This window comes from Oratosquilla oratoria, chromosome 15 (genome assembly GCF_046742065.1).
Source record: "Oratosquilla oratoria isolate Oo_2021 chromosome 15, ASM4674206v1, whole genome shotgun sequence".
Classification (NCBI taxonomy): domain Eukaryota; kingdom Metazoa; phylum Arthropoda; class Malacostraca; order Stomatopoda; family Squillidae; genus Oratosquilla; species Oratosquilla oratoria.
Window position 1 is genome coordinate 46,902,487 of NC_134791.1, and position 20,000 is coordinate 46,922,486.

General features: G+C 39.5%; 1 protein-coding gene across 2 annotated transcripts in view; it reads left to right on the plus strand.

The window, feature by feature from the left end:
- ND-SGDH (NADH dehydrogenase (ubiquinone) SGDH subunit) overlaps nucleotides 1-10,294 on the plus strand; it is a 10,336-nt gene extending 42 nt beyond the window's left edge. Inside the window, exons 1-4 of one of the 2 annotated variants that reach the window (XM_076198894.1) lie at nucleotides 1-86; nucleotides 2,453-2,664; nucleotides 3,988-4,094; nucleotides 9,727-10,294. The exon at nucleotides 1-86 is cut by the window's left edge and continues 42 nt beyond it. In XM_076198894.1, coding sequence (XP_076055009.1) covers nucleotides 8-86; nucleotides 2,453-2,664; nucleotides 3,988-4,094; nucleotides 9,727-9,865 — 537 coding nt within the window. In that variant the 5' untranslated portion in view covers nucleotides 1-7 and the 3' untranslated portion in view covers nucleotides 9,866-10,294. Of the gene's footprint in view, nucleotides 87-911; nucleotides 1,057-2,452; nucleotides 2,665-3,987; nucleotides 4,095-9,726 lie in introns of those variants that run through there. The other variant, XM_076198895.1, reaches the window with a different exon arrangement.
- Nucleotides 10,295-20,000: the final 9,706 nt, after the last annotated feature.

Here is a 20,000-nt window from a genome sequence, read left to right on the forward strand (position 1 = left end):
CAGAAAGATGGCGATACTTAGTTCGCTACGGCAGGCCTCATCTTTAATAAAAAATGCCGCTAAGGGTGCACAATGTATGGCCTTAGGTATGTTTTTCCGTTGTATGACACATTTGAGATTTAGATTAATCCAATATTTCAATTAGACGAAATTATGGTCGTAAATGGAGCTAACTGAATAGTTGAACCAGTGAACTTCTACACTACCGACTTGTAGTGCTATAGTCACAATAGATAGTGTTAACTTGTACAGTAGATAGATTCCTGCATTGTAACATTATTGTGAATTGAGGCGAGTTACTGTAAAACCTTATGGTGTTATGCACTAGTGAACACCGGACGAACGGTTCGTGCATGGAATAAGCCATACGATGATTCCTGTTTTTTTTTTTGTTATTTTATCTATTTTTTCTTAGCTTGCGTATGTTTTAGCATCTGCTTAATAAGCACATTAACTGTTTCATTTAATGTATTTCAATGCCCCCTCATCGGGATATATTTTTGATTCCTGGTAAGTAGTTAAAGCTTCCACTGAATATACTGAATTCAGTTTATATTCATTAGAAGAAGCTTTGTAACAGCTTATTAATGTAAATGTCACCTGGAGTTGGAGAACACCTGGTCCACAACGTGAAAGACATTGTCTAACTGACATTGACTGGACTGGACAGATGACAACAAGGTATCTGTACTGTATCCTAGCGGCTTCATTCATAAGTAGATTTGCTTGTAGCAATTTTTTTTTCTGCCAAGAAAATATCATATTACATTCATGTATTATAATTTACAAAATTAATATTTAATTTTCTAATGCTATATCACATGTGTGCACAACTAAAATAATACTAAATTAATTAATAATTTGTAAATTATAATACTGTACATCAACGTAATATTCATTTTTCTTGGCAGAAATCAATAACAGAAAAAGTTGCTAAGAGTGGTACAGTGCACAAACAAAAGGAGCCGCAGCAAATCCTTAAGACTCCATCTTTGTTTTGACGGATTCATAGGTTGAATATGATGATGACAACCCTGATGACCTCAAGAATTATAGGTACCACATTACTAACTATATGTACAGTACAACATCTGTCTGGCGATGTACGGGTTAACAGACTTCTAAACCTATTACATTCATATATTTTCCCGTTTCCCTTGTAAAATGGAATTATACAAGCATTCCTCTAAACCTCTCTCACATCCACCTTCCTTGGGCACACATCAACCTCACTAGCCAATCCATGATAACTATTCCACCCTGTATCAGTCACATTATGTGATACTCATCTAACCCAAGTGTACCACCAGGTATCATCACTTTCAATGATCTTTGTATCTTGTTTTTCCTATATCCCAGTTGTTTTCTTCTCTCATCATATTTTGCTAGCACTTGCTGCTGTCACGATCCCACCTTATCCTCTGCCACATTTAGCACCACTATTTTCATTAACATCTACTTGTTCACACCCTTTACCTTTTCTTTTCTACCAGAATCAACCTCTTACACTTTCTTCTTTCCTTGGAACATGAACATTGTTCTTTTACTCCTGTTTCCTCCCTATCCTTCACCTTCCACACTTTTCTCAGCTTTACTTGGTATTCTTTTACTATATCATTCTAATTTAATTTGTTTACCTACAGAACTTTTCTTCCACTCTTTTCCTCCACTCTCAGTTGCCTTTCTACAAGATGATAAACTGAAAACCACTTTTATATCCAGAACACTTCCAATCCTCCCTTTGTATACCACTACATAGTTCATTAATGCTATATCAACCACCCTCCCCTCTACCACCCTTTCCCAAGTATACTTGTACATCTCTGTTCTTAAACACTGTTATCATCAATTCTCTTTGTAAACGCATCTCTCAACTATAGTTCTTGACACCCCAAACCTTCTCACTTCTCTATTGCCTTGTCTCCTCTGGCATTGAGATCCACCAAACCCACTTCATTTACATTTCTCCCAAGATGATGCATTCTTTTGAACTACAAGAAAAAGCCTTCTTCTTTTGTCTTGCTACCAGGACCTTGTGTACTCACAGTAGCCCATACCTACCATTCGAATTTAATTTTTGCCTGCTTTGTACCGAGAGATACTTCCCTCCATTCCACGACTCATTTCCTATCTCATTTACCGGCAGAACCACCCCTTCCCACCTTCTCCCACTCATTACCCTACGTCACACTCCCAAACTCAAATTTATCCCTCCCTTTCAACTTAGTTTCATTCACTTATACATCCATCTTCCTTCTCACAGATATGTCAGTCTTTTCTCTTTAACTCTTATCTGCATCACAACACACATTTAATGACCCAGTTACGAGGGTTCTAGTTGGAGTCCTTTCAGGCGCTATTCCTTGACTTTTTCTAGGAGTGGAATATAGAGTGGAGGATCCATGGTCCCCACACTCCTTCCCATTTAGTTATGTTTTATGTGTATCAACAGTGCGGCAGATGGGAAGCCATGGCCCAGCAAAAATGATCATCACCCCCTCACGATGGCAGTGGCACAAGTTCAAGGACATGTTTCACTTCTATGCCATGATTGGACTTATCCCACTTGGTTCTCTCGTCTTCCTCTCCAACGTCCTGGTTGGACCTGCTACCCTCACTCCAATTCCTGAAGGGTACCGCCCAAAGGAATGGGAGCATTATTCAGTAAGTGTACTACCTGGTAATTTGTGATACAGATTGTAAAGTTAAAGTGAATGAAGAGGATAGTAAAAGAAAACTTGGTTATGAGCATTTCACCATATATGGAGCATTGGCAAGATAAATTTTATGCAGTCAATATTTTAAGGACTTTAGTGACATCCCAACTATCTCAAAAATATAGGACTAGCAGTTTGTATACCAAGTAGCATCTTTACCCTTATAAGGGAGATAGGCAGCCAAGGCATGCACCTCCAGTTCTCTCTCCCTCTCCTTTTCCTTCTCACCCCTCTCCCTCCCTCCTTCCCTCCCTCTCTCACCCCTCTCCTGCCCTCCTCCTCTCACCCCTCTCCTGCCCTCCTTCCCCCCTCTCTCTCTCTCTTACCCTCCCTCTCTCTCTCTCTTACCCTCCCTCTCTCTCTCTCTTACCCTCCCTCTCTCTCTCTCTTACCCTCCCTCTCTCTCTCTTACCCTCTCTCTCTCTTACCCTCTCTCTCTCTTACCCTCCCTCTCTCTCTTACCCTCTCTCTCTCTCTCTTACCCTCTCTCTCTTACCCTCTCTCTCTCTCTCTCTCTCTTACCCTCTCTCTCTCTTACCCTCTCTCTCAAAATTCTTTAGGGAACTATAAAGAATATATTGTTCATATAAAAAAGGAAATTACCACCCAAGCATAAAATTAAAAACAAATTTGGATAAAGGGTTGACAAGGTAACTAATTGTGTTAATTTTTTTATTTATTTACTGATTTATATATATTTACTTATTTATTAAGGGGTAAAAAGGGTATTGGGAAAGAGAGGAATGTCTGTTAACGAAGGAAGGGAGAAGACAGAAGATAGGAGTGAGTGGAGAATGGTTATGTATGGATGATGCTGTGATGCATGGAAGGGAATGGGTGGGGGATAGGGGGGGTGAGGGAGTATATGTGAATGATATGTTGATGCAGCCTATGTGAATGATATTTTGATGCAGCCTGAGGGGATATCTCCCTGTCTTCTATTTCTCTGCTTGAGGGGATGGAGAGGTGTGTGTGTGTGTGGGTGGGGGGGTTGCTGATTAAATGAAGTGGCCTTGCTGTGCCTTGCTACATAGCTTCTGACCCTGGGCAGTGGGCAGGATGAAGGGATGACCTGTCATCCAGAAGAAGCCAAGATAAGAGGAAGGGAGGGAGAGGGGTGAGTGGGAGTGGAGTGCATGAAATGGATAGGAGTGGATTTTATACCTTTGTTTTTGGCTACCTCCCTTGTAAAGGGGAAAAAGCTATTGGTACATGTATATATTTATTATTATTATTTATTAATTTTTATTTATTTTATTTATTTTTTCAGCATCCAATTCAGAGGTTCTTCGCAAGATACATTTATACATCGCATCAGCAGGACTATGAAAAGTACCTCCACTTTATGTACGAGGAGAATGAGAAGAAGCAAATGAGGTAAGAGAACTAACATGTATGTACCCATCCAGAAGGTGCCAAGATAAGAGGGTGGAGGGGAGTGTGGGAGTGGTGTCTGGGCCTTTTTCTTTTTTGGCTACCCCCCGTGTAAGGGGGAAAAAGCCTTTGGTATATGTATGTATTTTACAGGAAGAGAGCTGTGCTCATAGTGACCTGTCTTTGTATCCTTCAGCATCAAGTTTCTTCTTAAATTCTTGTATAGTTTTTGCACTCACTGTTTCCTCATCCAATTTATTCCAGGTATCCACCACTCTGTGTGGGAAACAACTCTATTTTCAGATCTCCTCTATAACAATCCTTTTTAAGTTTCTTTTCATGTCCTCTTGTTTTTCTTTTGTCCCACTTTAGTAAATCATCTCTATTGAGGAATTCCATCCCTTTCTTAATTCTGTAGATGGTCAGTAGATCTCCTCTTTCTCTTCTTTGGTAGTTCCAGTTTGGACAATCTTTGTTCATGTGTCAGTTTGGAGATTGTTGGTGCCATCTTTGTCATTGCTCTTTGGATTCTTTCTGATTTCTTTATATTCTTTTTAGTAATGTGCATGGATGTGGTACAGATGAGAGTAAAAGAGAAGAGATAGGTAGTATATTTGTGAGAAGAAAGATGGATGTGTTGGCTTTGAGTGAAACTAAGTTGAAAGGGAAGGGTGAGTGTAAGTTTGGGAGTGTAAATGGGAGGTTATCAGGAGTGAAGAGAGGGCGAGGGAGGGAAGGGGTGGCTATTCTAGTAAGTGAAGAGATAGGTAAACATGTAGTGGAGTGGAAGGAGGTTTCCTCAAGGATAATGTGGATGAAGGTGAAACTGGGAAAGGAGATGTGGGTCTTTGTAAGTGCATATGGGCCTGGCAGTGAGAAGAGTGTAGAAGAAAGGGAGGCCTTTTGGATAGATTTAAATGAGTGCATAGAGAATTTAGGAAGAAATGTCAATGTAATAGTACTGGGAGACCTTAATGCTAGGGTAGGAAATGGTCCAATTGATGGAGTGGTTGGGAAATGTGGAGTTCCAGGAAAGAATCGTAGTGGAGAGTTGATGGTGGAAATGTGTCTAGAAAGAGAGTTGACGATAGCAAATACAGTGTTTTGGAAGAAAGTCAAGCATAAGTACACATGGGAGAGGGTTGTGGATGGAACGGTGGTAGATAGAGCATTAATGGATTATGTAGTAGTAAATAGGATTATGTTAGGAAGAGTTAAGGATGTACATGTGCTAAGGGGAGAGGGCGGGGAGTACAAGAAGAAGCTGAAGGAGGAGTGGGAGGGAGTGAAGGATAGGGTAGAGCTAGGTGTGGAGGAGGAATGGGGATGGTTCAAGGAGGGAGTCACAAAGTGTGCAAGAATGGTGTGTGGAACAAGAAGGACAGGAGGAAATAGAAGGAAGGGTTGTGAATGGTGGGATGAGGAAACAAAGAAGGTTGTAGAAGAGAAGAAGCAAGCTTTCACAGTTTGGTTACAAAATAGGATGAGGGAGTCATATGAGAGGTACAAAGAAAAGAAAAGAGAAGTAAAGCACAAGGTAAAGGAGGCAAAGAGGAGAGCAGATGTGAAATGGGGTAAGAGTATGACAAAAAAAAATTGAAAGTAATAAAAAGATGTTTTGGAAAGAAATTAAGAGAGGAAGAGGAGGCAAATCAAGTAGAGAAGAAAAGGTAAAAGGTGCAGATGGAGAGATGATAATGGAAGAGAAGGCAGTAAGAGGAAGATGGGCAGAATATTTTAGGGAGTTGCTAAATGTGAAGGAGGATAGGGAGGGAAAGATAGCTGCAGTGGGAAATGCTAAGAAAATGACCGTGATGAGTGAGGAAAATGGAGGAGAAATAAGGAAGGATGAAGTGAAGACAGTTGTTGGGATGATGAAAGAAGGTAAGGCTCCTGGTCTGGATTGATGCCATGCAGAATTCTAAAAAAAAAAGGAGGTACGGTGATGGTGGACTGGCTGGTGAGGTTATTTAATGTTTGCTGGAGAGAGGGTATAGTGCCGGAGGACTGGAGGAGTGCCTGTATAGTTCCTCTTTACAAGGGAAAAGGGGACAAGTGTGAATGTAGTAGTTTCAGAGGGATTAGCTTGTTAAGTGTAGTTGGGAAGGCTTATGGGAGGATCTTGATTGAGAGGATTAGGAGAGGAACAGAGGGAGTAATTGGTGAGGAACAGTGTGGTTTTAGGACGGGTAGAGGTTGTGTAGATCAGATTTTTGTGGTAAGACAAATATGTGAGAAAGCTATAGGAAAGGGGAAGGATGTTTTTAGGCTTTTATGGATCTGGAAAAGGCTTACGCTAGGGTAGACAGAAAGGCACTGTGGGAGGTTATGCAGATATACGGGATAGGAGGAAAGCTTTTGGGAGCTGTCAAGAGTTTTTATGAGAGTAGTAGAGCTTGTGTCAGGATTAGAAATGGAGAGAGTGAGTGGTTCGAGGTAAAGGTGGGACTTCGTCAAGGATGCGTTATGTCGCCCTGGCTGTTCAACTTGTACATGGATGGGGTAGTGCGAGAGGTAAATGCAAGGGTAGTGGGTCAGGGATTGGAGATGGTTAAAGAAAATGGAGAAAAGTGGGAGGTGAGCCAGCTGTTTTTTGCGGACGACACTGCGCTTGTGGCAGGATCGGAGGAGGGATTGAGGAAGTTGGTGACAGAGTTTGGGAGAGTATGTGATAGAAGAAAGCTAAAGATAAATGTGGGTAAAAGTAAGGTGATGAGATGTACAAGGGGTAAAAGTGGTAGTAGACTAGAAGTGAGCATTAAGAGAGAGCGACTGGAGGAAGTGGATAGTTTTAGATACTTGGGTGCAAATGTGGCAGGAAAAGGTGGAGTAAAGGTGGAGGTAGAATGTAGATTGAGAGAAGCGAGTGAATGCCTTGGTGGATTGAAGAGTGTAATGAAGAATAGATATTTGGGAATGGATGCTAAGAGGAGACTGTATGAAGGAGTGATTGTGCCAACAGCACTGCACGGGGCAGAAACATGGAACATAAGAGAGGAAGAGAGAAGGAGTTTGAATGTGTTTGAGATGAGGTGTCTGAGAAGTATGATGGGGGTTATTAGGCTAGATAGAGTGAGAAATGAGGAGATGAGGAGGAGAACGGGGGTGGAAAGGGAGTTGGGAGATAGGGTTGATGAAAGAGTATTGGGATGGTTTGGACACATGGAAAGAATGAGTGAAGAAAGACTAGTAAAAGAGGTATGGAAGGCAGATGTGGATGGAATGAACATGAGGGGACGTCCTAGGATGAGGTGGATGGATGGGGTGAAGGGGGCTTTGGGGAAGAGGGGAATGTCTGTTGAGGAAGGACGGGAGAGGACAGAAGACAGGGGTGAATGGAGAATGGTTGTATATGGATGATGTTGTGATGCATGAGGTGGAATGGGCGGGGGGATGGGGGGTGAGGTATTATGTGTGAGCAAAATTTGATGCATGCCGAAGGGATTTCTCCCCGTCTTCTCCTTTTATGCAATGGGGGGACGGAGAGGGGGGGTCGCCGATTTAATGAAGCGGCCTTGCTGTGGATGTGCTGTGTCTTGCGACACTGCTTGTGACCCAGGGCAGTGGACAAGGTGCAGGGATGACCCGTCATTCAGGAAGTGCTAAGATGAGAGGGAGGGTGGAGGGGTGTGGAGTGTATTCAGGGATGGAATGGGTGGGAATGATTTTATGCCTTTTCCTTTTTGGCTATCTCCCTTGTAAGGGGGAAAAAGCCTTGGTATATGTATGTATGTATGTATTTTTGTAAATTTTCTGTTGCCCCAAAGTTTATTTCTTTGTTCCTTCAACCAGTTTTTTAATTGAATTACTTGAGCACCATTTATTTCTTTTCATAAAGTCAATGGTATCAGAATTGGTGTACATCGTTTTCTACCCCCGTCACATCATATTTGCATACAAAAGAACTTCATATTGGGTACTCACTAACTTTTAGTATTTGGTGGATCCCCCCTTTTCTTCAAGCAAGACCTGAGGCAACAGGGAACAGAGTGGGCAAGGTTTTGGAGGATGGTCAGAGAGAAGTTAGTTCAGATATTTTGAAGAGCAACAAGTTTTGGCACACTTGATGTATCATGCTTCCTTAACTGGCCTTTCATCAAAGGGCATAAATTTTCTATTGGAGAAAGGTCAGGACTTGTCTAGCCAATCCTTTATATATTCAATTCCCACAAAATCCGGCCAACCAGTTGCCAATTTTGCTGCTGCTATACTTCACTTTGACAGATGTTTCAGCTGTTCTCAAAATGGTCTGCCAGGAACCCTAGGTATCTCTCCTTATTAACTGTAACATTCATTGGTAAGACCACTAGCCTTCCAACACTGAGTCAGGGTGCTTGACAGTCTCCTTGCTGTACCTGGGGGAGTAGGGATACTGACCACTGCATATCCTTATCTTCCCTCCTAGGTTGCCTGTGATGGTAAGGGTGATCTTGTCAGGCCATAACACTTTCCTCCACTTGCCCTGATCCTAGGCAAGGTATTTCTGGTAAAAACAAATTTTATTCTTCTTTTGCCTTGCTGTAATCACAGGTTTTCTTTTGGGTGTGAGGTACTTATACCCAAAGTTGTGGTGGAGGCGATGCTGCAGTCTTCAAAGACACATTGGCTAGAAGTTGAGGGTTCTTGTCTTTTAATTCTTTAGCAGAAATGAGAGATTCCCTGTCAGCTTGGTGTTGCATCCTGGGCATAGTCTTGGGAACTCCTCCTGGGCTTTTTCTTGGAAGCACTGGGTCGGCACTGCCAGTGTCATGGCAATACATGTCCATTTCTGTACAGAATCCAGTGGAATGTTGGTGATGCTTGACATTTCTTTGTTAGACTTTCCTCCCTTTACCAGGGCAGCAATACTTGCCAGTTGGTCCTTCTTCAAATCCTTTCCCAGGCCCATTACTCAGTGTCAGGGTTTTATTTTTACCGGCTTACAGAATGCCTGTTGGCAGGTAACCGACTACCTGTACTTGGGGCAGCATCTACGAGTATGGCTCGCAGTTGCCAACTCTCACAATAAAAACTTCTACACTCAGTGCTGAGCAAAATAGCACAGACGGGTAGGGGAGAAAAAAACGTGTGACTTAGAAGAGCAAAACACATCTGTCCATCACAAAGGCAAATGGTGACGGATCTACTCAAGGCTGCGTGACATCATTGGTCTCGCTAATCTGTACTTGACTCTGGTGTGCCAATTTTCTAGATATATTTAAACCACTGAGGGAGTGTTCTCTTCCTCACCATCAAAATTGGTGCAAGGCATGATGTGCCAATTCTGGTGGTACAAACTGTATATACTGAAGTTGCAGAATTCTTCATTGAATAAACCCATAGTAAATTTATAAATCTTGTAGGGTAATCACAGATTACCTATTACCTGACATTTTATTGAAATGTGATATGATCAGAACTAGATATTGATTGTTTCATTTATCAGTTTTTTGACATCCTTGCTAGCATAATAATGCATAGAATTTTCCCCTTACCTTCAGTTACATTACTTCACCCATCAATTGCAATAAACATTCTTGGTCTGCAATAATGTAATGGAAAAGAAAAGAAACACCTTACTTCATATAAAAATCCGATTTTATGAAATTTGGATGCTGTGACCAAATCTTTGAATGTAACTTATCATAATCCACAGACTGCTAGAAACCAAAGTGAAGGAGGTGATGGCTGAGCGAGGAGACTCTCAGGCTTACTACTACCGTCCTGCTATGATCAAGTACCACAGACGTGCTAGGGAGAACACTGAATTCCTTAAGGATACTATTGGTGATTAGATTTGTTTTCTACAGCAGCAGTATCTATCAGTCAGTTAGGTTCCTTTTGATATATTCACATCTCATTGTCAAAACAGGTGTCAGATAATATATGTAATGAGGTTTTATGAGTATATGTAAGTACATATATTTATATATATATGTATATATATATATATATATATATATATGTATGTATATATATATATATATATATATATATATATATATATATATATATGTATGTATGTATGTATATAGAAACAGCTGTTGTTGCCACAGGATGTGTATGAATTTTTTTGTAATGGCAAAACATTTAACAGTTAGTGAAATTCATTGAATTATATTTATATATTGATGTGAATTCTATGTGAAATAGGGAACAACTGTGTGAAGGAATACTCTGATATTGTAAATATTTCCTTTGATAAATTTAATTTAACTAGACAATATTAGTTTTATTCCATCCTTTAAGGAAATGATAGATCATAACCTCTTCGATATGATGATGCCTAAGTAGGCACTATGAGGTGTGAGTGGGTACATGTGTATGCCGGCATCGGCATCCTGATTATATATATATATATATATATATATATGTTGAGACATTCTGACAGGTTGACGCATGTGGGGTAGTAAACACTGGAGTCTTAGTCTTGAGTTTATTACTGACTAGTTTTGCAGGCATGCTTTTTCAAAAAGCATACCTGCAAAACTAGTCAGGAATAAACTCAAGACTAAGACTCCTGTGTTTCCTACTCCGCTTATTTTATTTATTTTTTATTTATTTATTTTATTATTATTTTTTTTTTTTTCATGAGTTACCCCTGGATTCAGTGAACTGGTTTGATTGTGTTTTCTATGTTTATTATTAATACCAATCTTTGTCATCAAATATTTTCCACATAAGTTGGTAATTACCTTGTCAATTATATCAAACAAATGCCTGGTGCTAAAATTATTATGTGTTACAGATGCAAACACTTTTCCTATTACCTTTATATCAGTATTCCCATGTGCCTATAACAGTTTACCACAATACTGTACTGGTAATCTCAACCTTTGAATATAATCAAAACGTAGAGTTGAAACTCCAGCACCACCATCTACTTCAAAAAGAGTCTATATTCCATCACAATCCACCACAATCTTGGTTTTCACCTTGTGGACTTCATTTTCTATTACCTTACCTTCATTGTCTTTCAACCAAAACAATTGTCTACCACTGTTTTCTGGTAAACATTCATTATCCTCAGCCAGCACATTTACTTTTTTCTTATTCTTCTAATTTTCCTTGGAAGACTAGGTAAATCACTACTATGATATTGAGAACCCATAGCTGAATTCAACCTACAGACACATTTCAGGTGTCCCTTCTTTTTACAAACGGAACATACTAAATGGGAAAATCTACAGTTAGCATTTAGGTGTGGGTATCCACAATGTTTGAATTTCATCTCTTTTCTTTTCTAAAGAGCTAACATTATGTAAAACATGAACCTCTGCAGATAAGCTTACTATTTCTGTGCAGAAAGCTTCTTCATATATCAGTAATCTTTATTGGCCACCTCCCTTGAAAGGGGGAAAAAGCCTTTGGTATATGTATGATGTATGTAGTAATCTTTCAAGTGTCTGCAGAAGACTGACTGTAGATCTAAATTTTCTGGAGCCAAATTAAGAAAATATACTTTCCCATCTATAGCCATGAACAGTGGGTACCTAACTTGACTGCCAAAGGAATCTTAAAAATCCCACTCTTTGGCAAGGGATTTTAAATCTTCATGCAATCTTTGTAACAATTCCCACTGTGTTTCTTTCTTTGCTGACACTTGATGTATAGTGGTAAAAGAAGGCATTAAAACATAATACTTTTTCAAACATTTTGCAATGTCTTCATACTCCACTTCATACAGGAGCTTTGGAGCTGAGAGACACGTTAAAACACTAAGTCTTTGTTCCTGTAGTGTTTTGTAACCACGCTACAACTGGGCAAGCTTGTCATGGTTGTCTGAGACCATGTGTTTTGTTATTAGTTTGCTAACCGACTGCATGGTCCTATTAAAGATAAGCTAAGGGCCTAGTGACTTTAATTACTCACATTCAACCCCTAGTCTAATTAGTGGTGAGAAAGGATTTGCTGAAGTGCTTTGTATAGTTGAAATATAGAAACCGTGTTTTTAAAGTGAATGGGAGAGTGAGTGTGATTTCAGAATGATGCCATGAAGAAACATACCAGACTATATTGAATCTTGAGATTTCAAGCATCCATTGATAAGTGATTGGTTGATGCATTTATGAGGAGAGATTTGGTACTGAATCATCTGGACTGGCTGCAGAATTGAGTGTTTTGATTTACATGTCTCGTATATGAACATAGCCTACACATCGACGTTTTGGTACATTCATTTGGATAAGCTGATTTAGAAATGGCAATGAATCAATTAAAGATTGACTCATTTGATCCTTCTAAGATTTGGATCTGTGGATGAATCTATAAGAAACAAATCTTGATAACTTGTTTATTACAGAAGATGCTAAAAAGAAGAATATTCTTTTGGTATCAATTGAAACCAAGGTTTTCAATGATCTAGGTTATTTGTGTGCACTAGAATTACCAAGTTCAAACAATTGTAAAGATATAGTTTTGTTACTGAAAGCACACTGCATAGTTAACCTTCTTATCATAGGAGCCTTTTGGTATTCCAACAAAGGAAAAAAGAGGGAGTACCCTGGAAGCTTGCTGGCCGAGCGGGTTAGGGCAACGTTACTTGCGGCCATGGTCGAGGGAATGGCGATTCGAACCCCATTACTGGCGAAAATGAACCAAGGGCATGGTTCATTAAATTCCACGCTACAAAGCCCTCTGTAAAGGGGCACCTTCCTAGCCTCCCGATAGGGGGGAGTTTGTGACATTAAACCATATCAAGAGTGTAAATGAGTTATTCGCAGACCTGAAAAAGTTAGCCAATGACTGCATTTGGTACACAATTTAATTATAAGGTAGGAGACCAATTGTTTATGGCAGTGGAAAATGAAGTTTATTTTTCAAACTTAGTAGCCTTGGATATATATTTAAAGAACATGAACTCTGTTAAAATGTTAGGGAAAAAAGAATCCAGCATGTAGAACAGTATGTGCTTTCAAAAACTTTGGCTTAACATCTTTTTTAAGATACGATTTAGCCAAAAAAAATGAAATTGGTTTACTAGTACCTACACAGTAGTTACTAATCATGCATTCTGCTTTTACATTATCCATTTGCTTAACTCTAGTTTTGTAATCTATGCCAGTAAGATAAATACATATACCAAAGGCTTTTTCCCCCACATGGGGGTAGCCAAAAAGAAAAAGGCATAGAAACCACTCCCACCCATTCCATTTCCTATATATTCCACTCCCCTCCACCCTCCTCCCTCCCTCTTATCTTTGCACCTCCTGGATGATGGGATGAATCATCCCTGCATCCTGTCCACTGCCCTGGGTCAAAAGTAGTGTCGCAAGACACAGCACATCCACAGCAAAACCGCTTCATAAATTCGGCAACCCCCCCCCCCCCTCCGTCCACCCATGCAGAAAAGGAGAGGACGTGGAGAAATCCCTTCAGGCTGCATCAATTTTTTTCTCATACATACTTCCTCACCCCCCATCCCCCACCCACTCCCCCTCATGCATCACAGCATCATCTATACACAACCCCTCTCCCTAGTAAGATATATACCAACATTATTCATCATGTCATGTCCACATAAATTTGTGTTGTGACAGTTAACACCATGAAATTGTTGAAAAAACTTAGAGCTATTATAATGAACCAGAACTACTGCTTTACCTAAAATCTCTGTTTCTATTATCACAAGCGGTAAAGTTCTTATGACATAGTTCAAAGTTCAAATTCAACTAAGTACTCACTCTTTGGTCAAAGGTGATGCAGCAGCACCAAGGTCCACTTCGAATGGTACTAATCCTTTAATCAATCTAAAATTGAATTCATTATGATGAGCGACATGTTCTTTCATCATTAATTTCATCACAATCATCCAGAACCTTATGGCTTTCTTGCTATTGCCCTAACTAGGTGAAGCCTTATGTTCAGTTTTCTTTACTGTAAATCTTGGAAATTGTTTTTTCCTCATTACACATTATTTATAAATTACCCTTTTTGTGGCACAACTTAAAACTAAGGTTTTTAATCCTACAAAACCTATCATGTTTATAACCTCAGTGTCTACAAACTTTCACCATGTTAACCTCAGACTGTGACACTATGGTCTCACTAACATACTTTTTCCAAATTTAAAATATTTTCTAACACTTTAACAAAGCTCATGTTCAAGGAGGGAGTCACAAAGTGTGCAAAGATGGTGTGTGGAACTAGGAGGATGGGAGGAAATAGAAGGAAGGGTAGTGAGTGGTGGGATGAGGAAGCAAAGAAGGGTGTAGAAGAGAAGAAGCAGGCTTTCATAGATTGGTTACAAATTAGGACGAGGAAATCATATAAGAGGTACAAAGTAAAGAGAAGAGAATTAAAGCATAAGATAAAGGAGGAGAACAGATGTAAAATGGGGTGAGAGTATGACAAAAAAAAATTGAAAGTAATAAAAAAAATGTTTTGGAAAGAAATTAAGAGAGGAAGAGGAGGTGAATCAAGTAGAGAAGGAAAGGTAAAAGGTGCAGATGGAGAGATGATAATGGAAGAGAAGGAAGTGAGAAGAAGGTGGGCAGAGTATTTTAGGGAGTTGCTCACTGTGAAGGAGGATAGGGAGGGAAAGGTAGTTGCAGTGGGAAGCGCAAATAAAATGACCGTGATGAGTGAGGAGAAATAAAGAAAGATGAAATGAAGGCAGCTGTTAAGATGATGAGAGCAGGTAAGGCACCTGGGTTGGATGGATGCCATGCAGAATGTCTGAAAAAAGGAGGTACAGTGATGGTGGACTGGCTGGTGAGGTTATTTAATGTTTGTTTAAGAGAGGGTAGAGTACTGGAGGAGTGCCTGTATAGTTCCACTTTACAAGGGAAAGGGGGACAAGTGTGAGTGTAGTAGTTTCAAAGGGATCAGCTTGTTAAGTGTAGTTGGGAAGGCTTATGGGAGGGTCTTGGTTGAACGGATTAGGAAAGGAACAGAAGGAGTAATTGGTGAGGATTTTGTTTTTTCTTTTACCTGGTTGGAAATAATCAGTCCTCTATATGGACCCTAACTGACACCCTAATGAAAGGAAGATTGTAAGGTGGCCACTTGTATTGCATAGGATGCAATTAGCCTCCACAGAAATGTCAGAGACGGGAGTACAAGAACCTTCAAAACCGTCTCCATCTCTGTCAGGATTATAGTGCAGGGCACAATTCAAATGAGGAATTTTAAGCACATATAAATTTCAACATTCGATGGAATCCGGTCAACTTGGAACATCAAGAATGTGAATATAATCAGCTTGATTTTAATGTATATAGTGTTCTATTTCTGTAAAAAAGTGTAAATTATATAGTTGTTTGTGCCTATATACACGTATTTTCTATATTACATTTATAAAAAAAATTATTTTATGATAAGCAAGAAAATGCAGGATTGTGGTATTTATCTGGTTTTCACAATGTGGCATTATGTCGTGTGACATTATGTCTTGTGACATTTTGTTTATGAACATTATACCGTGTGGCATTTTGTCTGGATACCATATGATGTACTATATCTGATAGAAATCCTCCGTGATATTTCTACATGTAATATGTGTATATTTGTACTGTGACGTATGTATTTTACAATTTGAGAAATATAGAAACACGTGTGAGCTTATATCTTGTGAGCTATTGATTTGTGAGCACAGCTAATGTAGCTGATATGAGATATGCGATGTTACCATGGAGGCAGACATATGGTTATGACTAACGCGACGCGCACATGAGTCACGTGACGTGACACTCCTCTAATTCGGACTCAGGTCAGTTGAGGTTTCGCAGCATCTGCGACATGTCTTACCGCACCCACGTGCCCTCCAGCCTCGATGAGTGCTCTCGCTGTTTTCCCAGGTCAAGGAAGTCGTCCTCAAGGACTTTCCGGAAAGCAGAGTCCCAGAAGCCCACCGAGAAGGACAACAGTTTTCTGACGGAGTCAGCAGTACATCGACTGCTAAATGATAACAAGGAATTGGAGGACAGCGATTTCAAGGTGTGTGTGTGTGTGTGTTTGTTGGTGCTCTCGCGTGTCTTTGTGTGGGGTGATTAATGATCACTTTTAGTAGTTACAATCAAGACAGAGGTGGTGCAACATTCCATTAAGCCCTTCCCAATGAAAAAAATCAAATTTATATAGTTGAATGAAATAGACAGACATTGAGACGGCAGCCACAAAAAGACTAAATGTAACTCGATGAAATTCACAGACTCGGGTCGAACCTGTTAGGAGGATAGTTAGAGTGACGAGATAATTGCCAACTGATATGGAAGGGGATTGGCTCCTGCTACCAATGGTAATATTTGCATATTTCGTTCTGGCTAAATCCAAGCCACAGGATTCGGGAGAGGAGGTTTCGATCGAGACCCCACATTTCCAAGAGCGCCTCGTCTCTCTGCAATGAGATTCTCTAGACTTGTCCAGAACAAAATTTGCATATTATGGAATCAATGGGTAATCAAATTTCGATTTTTCTCTTAATACATTGATTGAAAAGAGATTCTCAATAGAAATCGTCAACAATTATAGTGTAGTTATTTTTTGAACATTGAAACCAATAGTTTCTAGAGATAGCGCTTTTTTTTTCTTTAGATAAACAACGATGTTTTAAGGCTATCGCCTTCCTCTTCCTTCCCGTATCCTGGGGGATCAGAATAATTGAGTAGTGCACTCGCGGTTCTATAATTATTCTATAATTAAAAAAAAATACATTTTTAATGATTAGTTGCCGATGATTTTTAGTCAAGATGATTTAGATAATATGTGTCTCTTAAACATAAAGAGCTTGATGCTTGGATAAATCAATATATAAGTAAATAAAGAAGATATTTCCCACCTATCACTATACCCTGACCACTAATTTCTGCGTTGGGTGTATGACTCAGAGGCGTAGACATGACTTTCAACTGTGAAAGAAGACAGTAAATAATGGCCAAACTTCAGGAATCAAAAGAAGACATCGAAACAAGCGAACTTAGTCCATCTCAGGATTCCCATTTGATTTTTTTTCTTTGTGAGGGAGCAGGCTTATGATGTACCAACCCTCCTCGTACGGAAATTTGACCATCCTTTGAAGAATGTTAGTATTAGTACAAATAAAGTAATGGGTATCTTTAATAAAATGAAGATAGACAAATCACCAGGGCCTGATGGCCTTCACCCTAGAATGATTAAAGAACTAAGGTATGAAATAGTTGATGTTATGACACTGATTTTCAACACTACTCTGCAAACTAATAGTATACCAAATGACTGGAGGACTGCTCATGTAAGTGCAATCTAGAAAGGAAACCGTAAAGAATCCGGGAACTATAGACCTGTCAGTTTAACCTGTATCGTATGTAAAATAATGGAATCTATGATCAGATATGAATTAATCTCACATATGAGGAAGAACAATTTTGTTTTTCTAGTAATAAACGATATGATTTTATAAGGGGGCGTTCTACAGTTCTTCAGCTGCTGAAAGTGATAAATGCTTGGACGGAGACTATCGACCAGGGAGGGATTACAGATGTGATATATCTAGATTTTTGCAGAACATTTGATACAGTCCCCCATCAAAGGCTAATCACAAATCTTCAGAGGATGAACGCCCAGAACGAGCTGGGAATAAGGACTGGCGAGTTCGTCGGAATGCATTTCTGTATGCAGGCTTTACATACATAAATACAAACCAGCAATCACACACCACACCAGACCAGACACGTGATTTCGTTGGTTTGTCATCAGACGTACTTATGAAGGTTTGAAGGTGTGGTAGTTTTAGTTCGGAACAACGGCAGGACAAATGAAAATCAACACAAAATATCTAATCTCTTTCTTTTGGTAATTAGCCACAAGGTGCGACACTAGAAGTGTCACATGAGAAATATAGGTGAAGCTCGGACTAAGGCCACAGCTTAGTGGAGCTTATGGTTGTAGCTGGACGTGGAGCCTAACGTCAGCGAGGCGGGCGGTAGCAGATGATGACGGCGAGGCTCGATGGGACAGCTAGAAGATTGGACGAGGAGATGTTGTTGTATGTGCTGGTCGGTACTGTTCTGCCCATCTCGGCGAAACGCCGACCTTTTAAGGGAGGCTGGCGGGAACGTGAGCAACTTTCCAAGTTCCTGATTGGCTGACTGCTGGCTGGCAGGGACACCCTTGCGAACTACGCTTGCCAACTACAGGGACTTGGAAAGGCTAGTTCCGAAGATATCTTTGATCAGTGTGTGACGGGTCGTAGGATGCATCACGTCACTACAAAGGCATGAAATGGTAGGCCTTATTCGTTCTGGGCGTTCATCCTCTGAAGATTCCTCGCTCTCGATACGTTCTTCGTCAGTTGAGTCTTGTTTGGATATCCGAATTGGTTCGCACATGTATCCTTGTACCGTACCCACATAGGAACACGAGAGGGCATGGCTTCGGGTGATTTCGGCCCAAAGTGATTTCGGTCCAGGGTTTTTCTGGACCGAAATCGCTGGTTATATGTTATTCTTTTAATAATATATTTTCTTTCAATAATAAATAGATAATAATAGCAGTCCTCCAAATGTTGCTATCATTATTTATTTATGATTGAAATAAAATATATTATTAAAAGAACTAAAAAAAAACTACTTATATGTAATTTCAAGTAACAATATTTTTTGCACATACTGTGTGAAAATGAAATGAACTTTATGAACCAAATTATCTAAATTGAAATTATACAACTTTCATGTGTGGACTAAGATAAATGGTGTTATTGTTGCACAAAAATTTGCCTAATATTGATAACATATTATAACAAGGAGTCTAGGGTTGGGTTGTTCAAAAACTAATTCTGGCGTTAGTTTATCTTGATGTTAAATGTCATGGTAACGCTCTGTATTACCATGATGTTTAATGTCAAGATAGACTTAACGCCAAGATTGTGCAAAATTTTGTTTTGAACAACCCAGCCCAGAAGTTCAACATCATTAGTGAGCATGCATTAGGGGAGCGTGTCGAATGTAGGATGTTTCGGGCACTGACGTTTCGGCCAGAACTCTGCAATGTAGGGCGTTTAGGCCAGTCCTCCAAATGTTGCTATTATTATTTACTTATTATTGAAAGAAAATATATTATTGAAAGAATTAAAAAAATACTTATATATCATTTCAAGTAACAATATTTTTTGCACATACTGTGTGACAACGAAATGAAATTTACGAAACAAATTATCTAAATTGAAATTATACAGTAAATCAAGCCAGCACCAAGCCTTCAAGCTTAAAAGGTTATTTTCGCTGGGCCGAAATCACCGGCGATTTCGGCCCAGAAAAACCCTGGGCCGAAATCACCTGATCCCGAGGGCATCCAAATCAGATAAATCTTCTTCATTCGATATGAAATTCCCATGGACATGTCCGAGAATGTAAACAACACTACCGACGTCATCAGTTACCCTAGCGGTGGAAAATGTAACTACGACATTGAAAAGTTCGTCTGCTACCAGGCACTTTTAAGATCATGCTAGTTGGATAAAATCAAGACTACAAAATACTAGAAACGTGCATTTTAGTGGTCTAACTTCTTGTAAGTCATATTTTCATACATGAAATAACAAAAATAAAGAAACCCAAAACCTTCTCAGTTGACCTTTAATGTGTAGAATGAATTCGAAGACGAGAAACATAAATCAGTCTATAGATTGGTTGAAAATACGTATGAGGATATTTTAGAAAATTGGTGTCACCTACATTGAAAGATAAATAAATTACATGGCTGTTGTATTTAGAACTGTGAAGGATGTGGAAAAATGCATATTATGATAATGCCAAAATGTAATTTGTTATTTATTTATTCACGAGTGGGCGTTAATTCCACCGCTGCTACAACCATACTATGTGCTGTAGTGCCATCGTGGCACCCACAATATTCAATTAATGAATGGATGGGCGAGATATATATAACGCCTTTATAAAGCAGTGTTCGGTCAAGCACACCACTTTGGAAAACGACACTTCATCAACTATATAT